At 45.3% G+C, this 13,882-nt stretch overlaps 1 protein-coding gene and 1 long non-coding RNA gene across 2 annotated transcripts in view; one reads left to right on the forward strand and one right to left on the reverse strand.

Moving 5' to 3' along the window:
- The window catches only part of LOC116673382 (uncharacterized), an 18,185-nt gene extending 11,381 nt beyond the window's left edge, over nt 1–6,804 (forward strand). The window contains exon 3 of the long non-coding RNA XR_004327827.1: nt 6,793–6,804. This is a non-coding gene — a long non-coding RNA (uncharacterized LOC116673382). The remainder of the gene's footprint in view (nt 1–6,792) is intronic.
- Nucleotides 1–13,882, reverse strand: part of lamb1b (laminin, beta 1b) — a 36,549-nt gene that overhangs the window by 15,213 nt on the left and 7,454 nt on the right. Inside the window, exons 5-14 of the mRNA XM_032505604.1 lie at nt 9,510–9,698; nt 9,279–9,342; nt 8,369–8,571; nt 8,043–8,163; nt 6,897–7,085; nt 6,019–6,195; nt 5,193–5,305; nt 5,014–5,093; nt 4,676–4,811; nt 4,436–4,594 (exon numbers count right to left, since the gene is read on the reverse strand). Coding sequence (XP_032361495.1) covers nt 4,436–4,594; nt 4,676–4,811; nt 5,014–5,093; nt 5,193–5,305; nt 6,019–6,195; nt 6,897–7,085; nt 8,043–8,163; nt 8,369–8,571; nt 9,279–9,342; nt 9,510–9,698 — 1,431 coding nt within the window. The remainder of the gene's footprint in view (nt 1–4,435; nt 4,595–4,675; nt 4,812–5,013; nt 5,094–5,192; nt 5,306–6,018; nt 6,196–6,896; nt 7,086–8,042; nt 8,164–8,368; nt 8,572–9,278; nt 9,343–9,509; nt 9,699–13,882) is intronic.

Below are 13,882 nucleotides of genomic sequence, written 5' to 3' on the forward strand. Positions count from 1 at the left end.
CACACAACACGCAGCACACACACACACACACCCACACACACACACACACACACACACACACACACACACACAACACCACACACACACACACACACACACACATACTGTGGTTTCTGTCCAAATTTTAAGTTCTACACTTTGGGATATACGATCAAGAACAACGTTATAACACAGAATATTTGTTTTATTTGTAATTTCATTAGTTTTAAAGGTCCCATGACATGTGTGCTGTTGCCGATGCTTTTGTATAGACCTTATGGTCTCCAATACTGTATCTGAAGTTCTTTTATAGACCTTAGTGGTCCCTATACTGTATCTGAAGTCTCTTTTATATAGACCTTTAGTGTCCCCTATACTGTATCTGAAGCTCTTTAATAGACCTTAGTGGTCCCCTAATACTGTATCTGAGTCTCTTTTATATAGACCTTAGTGGTCCCTAATACTGTTCTAAGTCTCTTTTATATAGACCTTAGTGGTCCCTATACTGTATCTGAAGTCTCTTTTATATAGACCTTAGTGGTCCCTAATACTGTATCTGAAGTCTCTTTATATAGCCTTAGTGGTCTCCTAATACTGTATCTGAAGTCTCTTTTATATAGACCTTAGTGGTCCCTAATACTGTATCTGAAGTCTCTTTTATAGACCTTTGGTCCCCTAATACTGTATCTGAAGTCTCTTTTATATAGACCTTAGTGGTCCCTAATACTGTATCTGAAGTCTCTTTATTAACCTTAGTGGTCCCCTAATACGTATCTGAAGTCTCTTTTATAAAGACTTAGTGGTCCCCTAATACCATATCTGAAGTCTCTTTTATATAGACCTTAGTGGTCCCTAATACCATATCTGAAGTCTCTTTCCCAAAATTCAGCCTTGGTGCAGAATTAAAGCCCTAGAGCCAGTCCCACAATGCGCTTTCCTTAGTATGTGCCATTTCTGTGTCTGTAGCTATTGAGGAGGAGAGGGGGGGAATTCTCTCTCTCTGGCGAATTCTCTGGGTGGGCAAGCAGAGAAAGGGGCGGTAACCTTACCCATTATTACCTCATAAGGGGCAAATTCCAGATCGGCCCATCAGAGCTTCTTCTCAAAGGCAGAGCAGGATACCCAGGGCTCGGTTGACACCTATCACCATTTCTAGCCACCAGGGGGCCATAGGCAGGCTGGGGAACTCATTTAATGTTAAACTACCTCATAAAGTACATTTACACACCATGGACCTTTAAGTAAAATAAATAACCTTGTCTCTATATGTTTGCAGCTGCCGACCAGTGGAGCAGGTAACATCCGAGTGCAGCGCCCCGTCTATAACCCTCCAAACTACCCTCTCACTGCGCAACTCCATCCAGGCGGAGACGAGCAGTCCATCTCTCTTCCACCTGGATCCAGGTAAAAACATTAGTTTACTTTACTACTGTGTCTCTCTAGCAAGACATTCACTCCTCACACTGACCTCTCTCTGCTGTGTTTCAGACACGTGTTGCTGGTGAGGCCGTGTGTTTTCGAGCAAGGACTGAACTACACCGTTCGTCTCACCTGCTCCTACTCTCAGTCAGTGACGTCCAGAGCCCGTACACACTCGTCGACTCGTACGTTGATTATTCATCCTTCATCCCCAAGTTATCTTAAAGGATGGCCTTGTCCTTGTTGATCTTCCTTCCTGTTAGACTAAATAATCCATGTAAACCTTGTGATTGGTGGCTACTTGCTAATACTTAAGCAACATTATTACATTTTTTTTATTATGGTTTCCATTTCCCTTGACCTCCTCCTCCTCTTCTTCCTCCTCCTCCTCCTCTCTTTTAGTTGTGCTGTACCCCGGTCAGGGAGCTGGACATGTTCCATGGGGTCGATGTGGTGAGCGTGGATACGTTTCAGCGCTACCGGTGTCTGGACCAGCCAGAGCGTTGTCAAAGCCCCTTGACCGACATCTGTAACAACTACATCTTCAGCGTCTCTGCTCTCTCCACAAAGGAGCCATGGGTACGTAGCTCTGTATGTGATATAATGTGTCTGTACAGTTGAAACATTTTGTTATTTTCTTTTTGGAAAAATATGTGTATCTGTCTATCATTTAAGGCTATGTTACAACTAATGTCTTGTCAAGTATATTCCTCATAACATTCTCACAATGTCCTTCTTTCTTTCTCTCATCTTATCTCCCAGCATGCCATGTGACCCTCAGGTTCACTAATTCTGTGTGTGAGCCCAGTGGAGGTCAGTGCGTGCGATCCAACGTGGTCGGCAGGAACTGCGACCACTGGCCCCGGCGACTTTCTCTCAGCCCCAACGGCTGCAGGTGTAAGTTTTACATGACTATACCGTATTATAGGCCAGACGCAGCAGGCAAAGCTTTGTTTTGTTTCTTCGTGCACTGATCAGTGATGAGATTTTGAGCTTCCATGACATGTCTTCTTTCAGACTGTGGAAAGTAAATCACCAAATACACATTGGTGTTTATTTTACTACTTTTTCTTTTTGAGTCAGTAGATTCCGTAGATTTTAGGATAATTAAGCATACAAGGTATAGGATGCTGAGATGATTGATTAGATATTGTGCTTTAAATAGTGTTTAAGGTATGCAATATTGCAAAACTATCTTTAAAAGGCAGTTTCCTCAAAACCAGTTTGTTCTCACAATTTTGACATCGGCTTTGTGCAATGTTCAGATTTCGCTTCTAATTATAAGATGAGCTTCAATTTAAAACTAAATGAAACTTCAGAAATACAAAAAAACATTATCCTATGTAGTACATGGGAAGTTATGGTGCTATTTATTAGTGTCTTAAGATTGTCTTACCCTATTCCCATGTAAGTAGCTCAGTCACAAGAAAGTTATATATTAATGTTCTCCCTCAGCTTGCGAGTGTGACGCTCGGGGTTCATCGACGCCTTCTGCCACGAGGCGACGGGCCAGTTGAGTGTGCCCTGGGGCCACAGGGCGCCAGTGTTCCCACTGCCTGCCCGGCTTCTGGGGCTTCCCTCAGTGTAGGGCGGCCAGTGTAACGGCCACAGCGGTACTGCCACCCTCAGACCGGAGAGTGTCAAGGCTGCAGAGACTTTACCACTGGACACCACTGTGGAGTAGAAGTTGCACAAAGCTACATTAAAGGGATGGGAGTCAAGTGAAGTGTAATATTTCTACTTTAACCCTTTTCTGTACTTCCAGGTGTTTGGACGGTTACCATGGCACCCATTGTTGGGTTCAGGTGGCAACTGTCGCCCCGTAGGTGCCCTGATGGACCCCGCAGTGGACGCCCAGTTTTCTGACAGCTGTTACCTTATGGCTAATAGTAACCAGCTGGTGTGTGGTGTGCAGCCCTGGCTACAAAGGTGTGTGTATACAATATACACACACCACACACACACACCCACCCACACCCACACACACACACACACACCACACACACACACACACCCAACACACACACACACAGTAATTATTAATAAGAGATTTGTTTTATGTAAGCAGCTTTCTTAAGTGCTCAAAGCATCTTAATGTCATCCCATCTTGAAACCCAAACAACACTTGAGGTCCCCTCTCTTATCCCGTGAACATGATTTGACTTCCTGTTCCTTTCCTCACCCAGGTGCCAGTGTGATGAGTGCTCCCGGTTCCTTCGGGAACCCTCTGGTGCCCGGTGGGCGCTGCATGCCCTGCCAGTGCGCAGCAACATCGACATGCACGACCCGGGTCCTGTGACGCTCGGACAGGCGCCTGTCTCAAATGCCTGTACCACATGAGGGCTACGGGTGTCAACACTGCAAACAGGTTACTACGCAACGCTGGCACTCAGAGCTGCAGGAGTGAGTACAGAACTCAGTTAATTCCAGTTTATATCCTGATACTGATATTTCTGCAAACGGCTAATGTGGCTGATGTATTGACCTGGTTGACTTGCCAATTTAGCTCTACGGATATTAATTTATTTCTTCTTTTTCTTTTAGAGGATTTTTTTGGGACATTTTTAGCCCTTTATTGACTAGACTTAGACTTCTCTTTATTAATCCTTTTGGATGCTCCTGCGAGGAAATTGAAAATCCAGCAGCAGTTTTGGCAAGAAAAAAGAAAAAAAATAGAAGAAGAAAGAAAAAAAAAAAATGAAGCTGAAGAAATGAAAGGAGAGAGAGGGGAAATGATATGCAGCAAAGGGCCGCAGGTCAGAGCCAAACCCTGCCCATTGCATCAAGGAGTAAACCTCTATATATGGTCGCCGCTCTACCAACTGAGCTATCTTGGGGCCCATTCTTTAATTTCTGTATAATGCAGTACAATTGTCTGTTAAACAGACCCAAATCCAGATCAGTTGATCCTAACATCATCTCATTTTACAGTGCTTTCCACAGTGTTCCTTTAAATATAATGAACTACTATCAGCAATTTCTACCCAAAGACGTGGGTACAAACGCTCACAATGTGTGTGAGTGTGTGTGTGTTTACCTGGGGCTCATAGCGAATAAGGATGTCATAGTCCATGGACTCTGGGATGTTGTTAATGGTGAACTCTAAGTAAGCTCCTTCTGGCATATTAACAAAACCCATACCGGTCCATGTCGGACTGCGATCCAGAGGGTAAGGCCTCGGTACCACCGTCACACCCTGACAGACAGAAAGAGATCAACAAAGCTGTAGTTTACACATTGGGGTAAGTAGATGGGGCGGTACAATACACACACTCACAGGTCCATGCTTGGCGTCCTCTGCCTCGTAGGTGTAGTGATCCAGAGCGATGAAGTAGAAGCCAGACTCGACTTGATCGCAGCGTCGTCCAAACATGTGCTCCCTGCACACACACTGTCCTGTGTGAGGATCACAGCTGTAAAAGGAGAGATTTGGTATTATATGTCTCTCAGTACCTTTTGTTTTGTCTGTTTTTGTGCATTTATGTTGAAATCAAATTAAATACAACTCCTGTATCTGTACTCTTAGTACAGCCAACAATAAGTATAAAACTACATTGCATGCTATGAGCTCTTATCTTAAAATAAGTAATTAACAAAACAGATATCTAAACATACTTATTGTTTTCAGCCCCACCCTGGTCGCAGTCACATGATTTGCAGCCGTCCATGTCATTGGACAGACCCCAGTGCTGCGGCTACAGGGAAAAGAATGGAGAACAGACATTTGTTCCTACACTGCACAAACACATATATGTAGAGGTAAAAGTAGTAAGTAGTAAGCTGTGTTTGCGCACCAGACACTGATCGCAGTTATGTCCGTCGACGAGGCGTTTGCAGAAGCACCTCCCTGTGTCTGAATCACAGGGGTTTCCTCCAGGCAGAGTTCCCAGCGGGTTACAGGTACACGCTGCAAAAACACACAACCCAACAATGAAGCAACAGATCCAACTATGTCAACTATGTCTGTTTGACTGACTGTAGTTTATCCACACTGTGGATGTTAGTGTCAGTTTTAATTGGAAGTTCTCCAAAAACCCATAAATTCACCTAAACAAATTAAGGTATTAGTAATAGGATTTAAAGAGGAAAATTCATGGATTCTCATATATTTGGTTTGTAATATATATTTGGTATCTTTAATGATTGGGGCATGAGGATTAAAGGCAAGGTTTAAGGAAGTTGTAAGGGGTTAAACCCAAAGTGGAAAACAAATGGAAATGTCATGTACTCTTTTAATTGAAGCCTACTTAAATTGATAATTTATAGCTTTTCAAATTAAGGTGTTTTTTAAGAGGTTAGATTATTTTAGAAATTAAGGGAACTCCGGCTAACTTAAGGGGTGAATTAAGGAGTCTCCTGTTTTACTTTAAAGCATTTGTGTTTCATACTGAGTGAAAAATATCCCAAAACAATATCCACCCTCCATCCTGTTTAGTTTTCCTTATTTTTAGTCAACTGTTCCCACAGAGAGCTAGGATAAATATGGCAGCAAAATATGAATAACTATTTTGTTTTTTCTGAGCAAAAGGATGATTTTTCTCTTTATGTGAACTGAGATATTTAACAGACAATACAAACATACTTGGGGCCTAAACAGAATTCTAACTGATTGTGACTTACAGAGGCAGCCGTGAGGCCCCTGTCCCAGTCCGTAGTGTCCCTGTCTGCAGTGGTCGCAGCGTTCGCCCTCCACATTGGCTTTGCACCGACACTGGCCTGAGATCATCCCGCTGGCCACATCGTTGTGCGAGTCACACAGTCCGCCCTGCAGAGACCCGGAGGGGTCACAGTTACACGCTGTGGAGACGTGAAAAATGACATTAGTGAGACTGCGTGGACACATGAATGATTATCATTCCAACATCTTATGGTCATGTGAAAGATTGACATATTTCACAATGGACAGACATAGCGAGGGAAATCTGCCCAGTAGATTATGATATTGTTGTGTTAAAGTGGAAAACGCCTAATGGTGAAGCAACAGAAAAATTCTTTTGGGATTACAAATATACACAACAGATTTTGGTCAGTAAATGTTGAAATATCTTGCTGTGTAGCTAATTGATGTAAGATGAAGGGATTTCCTTTCATTTTGTTAAAAAAATAAAGATTCGAAATTACTATTTTGTGGTAAGATTACATCACCAGTAAGTGAGCTATTTGTCAGTGGACAAGATAGTGAAGTGCAAAGAGCTGCAAAAGCAGCGTGTAATTAAAAGTCTAGTAAAGAGGTAAATAGAGGGGGAGGCTGTGTTTCACTTTACTGCACTATTTCCACTTGAACCCAGTACTCAGCAGGTAATTACAATCATGATGTAACAACAGCTACTTTCTGCTTTTCACTTCAAAGGATGCAGCTCCAGATGGTGCTGAAAGAAACATGTCCTGGAGGAGGACACCAACATTTCAACAGACTGTCCATGTAACGAGTAGCATGGACCGTAAAGAGGAACACCGCAGCGGAGAACACTCAGAGAGGTAATGTGGAGGTGACTCACGCTCACAGACGTTGGGGTCCCTGAGGTCTCGGTTTGGGTGCTGGAAGTAGAAGGGTGCACACTGCTCGCACTGTCGGCCCACCGTGTTGTGCTGACAGTCGTCGCACACGCCTCCGCTAATGTTGCCGGTCGTCATGTACACGGCCAGGTCGAAGTGACACGATGTGGAGTGATGGTTACACTCGCACTCTGAGAAAGAAAGTGAGATTTGCTGCTGGTCTTGCTTTTGGAAATGTGCATTTTATTTCATTTTCAAGCACATTTCAACAACAAGGCAATTCAAAGTGCTTTATAAAAAAAAAACACTTAAGACAATTAGGACATTTAAATACAACTGAAAACTGTCATTAAAGAGCCAAGAAAATTGAAAATTGAAAATAATCTAAAATAAGTAAAGACTTTACTCTTGTATTTTAAATTACTTGTAAGTATTTATTTGTCATTTTATTGTATCAGTTCTGTGTTATAGAGTATAAGGCTACAACTATACCAAATATATTTAATTCACTTTCAGATATAAAAGAGGAAAGCAGCAAATCCTTTTATTTAAGAAGATGGCATTTTTATTTTTATTATTAAATAGTTGCAGACTGATTAATCGTTGCAGCTCCAGCGTCATGTCTTTAAAGCGCTTTGTTAGAGTTTTGTACGTGAAGGACATTTACTTACACAATTAAAAAAAAAATCTTTATTCACTTTCGTCTTAAGATAAGATTGATACCACTTTCATAAACCTAACCACCTCCAGCAGCTGGTTAGCTTAGCTTGGCTTAGCCTGAAGACTGTAAGCAGGGGGAAAGAGCTAGCGTAGTTTGGTTATCCACAAATTGTCGTTGTCACACTTCCTTTTTATACCCATTAAACAAATAGGATGTAATGTGTTGTTTAATGAGCTTTGGAGGTGGCTGTTGACACCTTTGGACAGAGTCAGGACAACTGTTTCCCCCTGTTTTCAAACTTAATGCTAAGCTAAGCTAACCAACTGACCCTTGCTCTATATTGTAATAAACATACAAACATGACAGTGGTGTCAAACTTCTCTTAAAACTTTATAGGTGTATTATCGAAAATGTGAACAGGCACAGAGCAAAAGACAGAAAAAACCCGAAAGAGAAGTGAACTCTGTATTAATGTCTGTGTTCTTACTCTTGCAGGCGTGGGTGTTTTGCCCCTCTGCAGGTCTCCAAGGCATATCATGGTAGAAGTCCTGACAGCGCTCACAGTTTAATCCCTCTGTGTTGTGGTTGCATGCACAGCGGCCATGGACCTGCACACACACAAAATAAATTTACACCATTTGTAGTACCAGAGTTATGTTGAATTTTGTTTCAAGCTTCATAACTGGATCTTTCATTTACTTTCGAGGTTTTAGTATCAATTAGCAAAATACAAAACACTCATTCAAGACTCAGTCATTCAAGACCTAGGGAACACCTTTTGCCGTTAAAGACCATTAGATGAGTTGGATGTACCATGCCCTCAGCATCAAACGTTGCTCCATCCATGGGGGCGCACTCCGAGGCATGACCGTAGCAGAAGCAGTTGCCACGGACGACCATGTCATAGAGGGAGTAGTAGTACTTCTCTATCACATCGTCGCGGGAGTCGAGCAGGTTGTCGCCCAATGTGTGGAGCTTGGTGAACTTCACCCGGAGATTAGTGATCTTCAGCATGTCTGCGCGCGTGCACACACACACACACACACACACACACACACACAAACAAACACACACAGGAAATAATGAGTGTTAGGTATATAACAAGTTTTTAGAGCTTTCTTTACACATCTTTCCAGTTTCTTGCGGAGTTTCAGATTTCAAATAGGCCGCCATTGTTCCTCACATACCCCCAGCATTCACCACATACTTAACATGAGGCCTCTGCATGTGTGTGTGTGTGTGAGTGTGTCTCAGGCTGGTGGTGAGCGTACGAAGGCCCAGTTACTCCCACATGTGAAATTCCATGCAGCGCTCTTCCCCGTCTGACCCCTGAAACTCTGCTCCAGGTAGCTGTTGCCTGGGCAACAGACAACTAAAAAATACTACAATTCATCTCAATACTGTTGTATGTTCACTGGATATTTCTCTTAGTCTTTCCTTTGGCCCCTCACCAGAGAGGTCAGAGGTCAGGCTTGGGTAAAACGAATGTGCTCAGTGTACTCTTTTGTCTACCACTTTCTGTATGATCTTGATTATTTAGTCACATTTTATCTTTATGTCCATAATATCCATATATTTTCTAGTATGTTTACTAAAAATAACTAGCGAATTTCATACTGATAAAAGGGATAATAGAGACAGTTGTCAGTTGATTTCAGCTAATTGCTCTTTAGAGCCGAGTTTCCCAGGGGACATGCACTATGGTAATTTAGGAGCAGCTTACTCTGTATCCTCAGGCTGTAGGGGTCCTCAATCTGAAAGACGGGGTCCAGCACCCGAAATATAACCTATAAGACAAAAAAAGACCAAAAAGAGAAAACCAAGGGAAAATTTGTATAGAAAGGGACTTTAGCGAGAGACACATTTTGTTTATATATGTAGATCCTACAATCTAATCGAGGCACTCTTATCAGAAGAAAAACCTTCAAAAATGTAAATTTCAAGTAAAACTCACTTCTCCCTCTGTGGAGGGTTCGATGTCTGAGTAATGGGAGTCGCAGACTATCTCGTCCACTCTGGCCATTGGCCTGGAGGGCACGCCGGGGAAGGATGACTCGCAGTCGTAGGCAAAGTAACGATAAACCTGCCATGTTTTCCCAAAGTCCATGGACCGCTCGATCAACATGGCAGCTGGCCGAAACGTCTGTCAACAGAGATGGAGGGAAAATCACTAAATATAAATCAGCATATTGATTTTCTGCATCTTCTTGTGCTCACAGATGTCAGGATGGTTGGGTCAGTGTGAATGATCAGGGAATCCAAAGTGTAGTAGCAGTACATTTTCATCTACTATTGTGAAAGGAAAGCTAATCTGCACTCTCAACCTCAGATGTCCATTTCTTTTCCTTTAATTCCCACTGGAAACCAAAGATTGTTGAGGCTTTTTCATGTCCTTAACATCCAGTTTTAACTCAACTAATTACTTGTGTCTTTGCAATCATCGTTTTACATGCAAACTTCAGTGTAAATGATCAGGAAAAAACAAATTACATTAAACTATTTCTGATAAAATAGACGTTTTGGCATCTTTTTATGTTGGATAAAGTACATTTCTTGCTATTTTTCATCTAGATGTAATGTAGAAAATTTCAATTTGAATACAAAAATTTACCTATAATATTACAATTTTTCGTTAACATCCATCCATCCATCTTCATCCGCTTATCCGGTATCGGGTCGCGGGGCCAGCAGCTCCAGTAGGGGACCCCAAACTTCCCTTTCCCGAGCCACATCAACCAGCTCCGACTGGGGATCGAGGCGTTCCCAGGCCAGGTGGAGATATAATCTCTCACCTAGTCCTGGGTCTTCCCGAGGCCCTCCCAGCTGGACGTGCCTGGAACACCTCCCTAGGGAGGCGCCCAGGAGGCATCCTCACCAGATGCCCGAACCACCTCAACTGGCTCTTTCGACGCGAAGGAGCAGCGGCTCTACTCCGAGCTCCTCTCGATGACTGAGCTTCTACCCTATTCTAAGGGAGACGCCAGACACCCTCCTGAGGAAACCCATTTCGGCCGCTTGTAACTGGATCTCGTTCTTTCGGTCATGACCAGCCTTCATGACCATAGGTGAGGGTAGGAACGAAATTGCCCGGTAGATCGAGAGCTTTGCCTCTGGCTCAGCTCTCTTTTCGTCACAACGGTGCGTAAACGGAATGTAATACCGCACCAGCTGCTCCGATCTCCGACCAATCTCACGCTCCATAGTCCCCTCACTCGCGAACAAGACCCCAAGGTACTTAAACTCCTTCACTTGGGGTAAGAACATCCCCACCCGAAGAAAGCACCCATCGGTTTCCTGCTGAGAACCATGGCCTCAGATTAGAGGTGCTGATCCTCATCCAGCCGCTTCACACTCGGCTGCGAACCGATCCAGTGAGTGCTGAAGGTCACAGACCGATGATGCCATCAGGACCACATCATCCGCAAAAAGCAGCGATGAGATCCCGAGCCCACCGAACTGCAACCCCTCCCGCCCCGACTACGCCTCGATATCCTGTCCATAAATATACAAACAGGATTGGTGACAAAGCGCAGCCCTGGCGGAGGCCAACCTCACCTGGAACGAGTCCGATACTGCCGAGAACCGGACACAGCTCTCGCTTGGTTCATACAGAGATGGATGGCCCTAAGAAGGGACCCCTCACCCCATATTCCGCGAACACCTCCCACAATTTTTCCCGGGGACCCGGTCATACGCCTTCTCCAGATCCACAAAACACATGTAGACTGGTTGGGCATACTCAGGCCCCTCCAAGATCCTTGCGAGAGTAAAGATCTGATCCGTTGTTCCACGACCAGGACGGAATCCGCATTGTTCCTCTTCAATCCGAGGTTCGACTATCGGCCGAACCCTCCTTTCCAGCACCTTGGAGTAGACTTTACCAGGGAGGCTGAGAAGTGTGATACCCCTGTAATGGCACACACCCTCTGGTCCCCCTTTTGAAGAGGGGAACCACCACCGGTCTGCACTCCTTAGGCACCGTCCAAACTTCCACGCAATGTTGAAGAGGCGTGTACACCAAGACAGCCCCTCACACCCAGAGCTTTCAGATTTCTGGACGGATCTCCAATCCCTGGGGCTTTGCCGCTGTGGAGTTGTTGACTACCTCAGCGACTTCCACCAGGGAAATTGACGACAATCCCCCATCATCCTCCAGCTCTGCCTCCACCAAAGAGGGCGTGGCAGGGATTTAGAGTTCCTCAAAGTGCTCCTTCCACCGCCCTATTACCTCCTCAGTTGAGGTCAACAAGGTCCCCACCTTACTGTATACAGCTTGGATGATTCCTCGCTTCCCCTCCTGAGGTGGCGAACGGTTTTCCAGAAGCACCTTGGTGCCGACCGAAAGTCCTTCTCCATATCTTCTCCGAACTTCTCCCACACCCCGCTGTTTGCCTCTGTCACAGCAGAGGCTGCAGCCCTTCGGGCGTCGGTACCCTGCAACTGCCTCCGGAGTCCTCCGAGAAAACATTCCCGGAAAGACTCCTTCTTCAGTCGGACGGCTTCCCTGACCACGGGGTCCACCAGGGTGTTCGTGGGTTACCGCCCTTGAGGCACCTAAAACCCTAAGACCACAGCTCGCCGCCGCAGCTTTAGCAATGGAAGCTTTGAACATTGTCCACTCAGGTTCATGCCCCCAGCCTCCACAGGGATGCACGAAAGCTCCGCCGGAGGTGTGAGTTGAAAGTCCGTCGACAGGGGCCTCCTCCAGACGTTCCCAGTTTACCCCTACCCGTTTGGGCTTCAAGGTCTGTCCAGAGTCTTCCCCCACCCCCTGACCCAACTCACCACCAGATGGTGATCAGTTGACAGCTCTGCCCCTCTCTTCACCCGAGTGTCCAAAACATACGGCCTAGATCGATGAAACGATTATAAAATCGATCATTGACTTTGGCTAGGGTGCTCTGGTACCACGTACACTTATGAGCATCCCTATGTTCGAACATGGTGTTTGTGATGGACAATCCATGACTAGCACAGAAGTCCAACAACAGACAACCACTCTGGTTTAGATCAGGGAGGCCGTTCCTCCCAATCACGCGCCTCTCCAAGTATCTCCATCATTGCCAGTGTGCTTGAAGTCCCCCAGCAGAACTATGGAGTCCCCTACTGGAGCCCCATACAGGCACTCATTCAAGGTCTCCAAGAAGGCCGAATACTCCGAACTCGTTTGGTGCATATGCACAAACAACAGTCAGAGTTTTCCCCCCATACACCCGCAGGCGTAGGGAGGCGACCCGTCCTCCCGGGGTAAACTCCAACGCAGCAGCGCTCAGCCGGGGGCTTGTGAGTATCCCCACACCCGCCCGGCGCCTCACACATGAGCAAACTCCGGAGTAGGACGAGTCCAACCCTATCCAGGAGAACGGTTCCAGAACCGAGACTGTGCGTAGAGTAAGCCCACCAGATCTAACCGGTAGCGTCCACCTCCGCACAAGTTCCGGCTCCTTCCCCCACAGAGAGGTGGACATTCCACGTCCACGAGCCAGCCTCTGCTGCCCGGTTCTGGTCCGTCGAAGCCCCTAACCTTCGCTGCCACCCATATGCAGCGCACCGACCCCTTTGGATCCTCCACAGGTGGTGGGCCCATGGGCTGGAGGGAGAGGTGCCAGTTACTTGTTCGGGTATGCCCGACGGGCCGTGGCAAACCCGGCCCAGACGCTCGTCACGAGCACCGCTGGGCCTGGCTCCAGACGGGGGCCCCGGGCTTCATCCGGCGGGGTCTCTCTATCCCTTCCTTGATTAACCATTGAAGTCTTTGAAGTCTTGACATTATTATTATTATTATTATTATTATTATTATGTTATGTTATTAAGTTACTGTTTTCAAAGTTTTACTGTGTTACTGTCAACTGTTACTATTACTGTTACTATTAGACTGTTACTGTTTATTAAGTATTGTACATGGCTTTGCTTTTTTTTGTCTTAAATGCTCTTAAATGTCTGTCTGTCTGTCTATAACAAACATAACTTGAACATAAAGTAATGATATTCCTGAAAGGGTGGAGGCTGTTAGATGTGTTGATCTTTTCTGCCATCTAATCCCATAACGGGATGGGACAGGATACACATGGAAAGTGTGTCTTTGGGTGTGTGTTTTGGCTAAAATGTAGAGTTACAGGGGAAAATCCAGCTGGCCATCGTCATGGCCAACCATGAGAGCAGCCTCAAACGCATCCTCTCCCTCTTTCTTCTTTTCCCACCATTCTCCAGAGACCAGAACGATTTTCCACATTCCTCCACCACAGCTGTCTGATGTTGTGTTTATCTCCGTGGGTACGGGAGTGTATGAGATATATACATATGTGTGTGTGTGTGTGTGTGTGTGTG

The sequence above is a fragment of the Etheostoma spectabile genome, chromosome 23 (assembly GCF_008692095.1).
Source record: "Etheostoma spectabile isolate EspeVRDwgs_2016 chromosome 23, UIUC_Espe_1.0, whole genome shotgun sequence".
In the NCBI taxonomy this organism is placed as follows: Eukaryota; Metazoa; Chordata; class Actinopteri; order Perciformes; family Percidae; genus Etheostoma; species Etheostoma spectabile.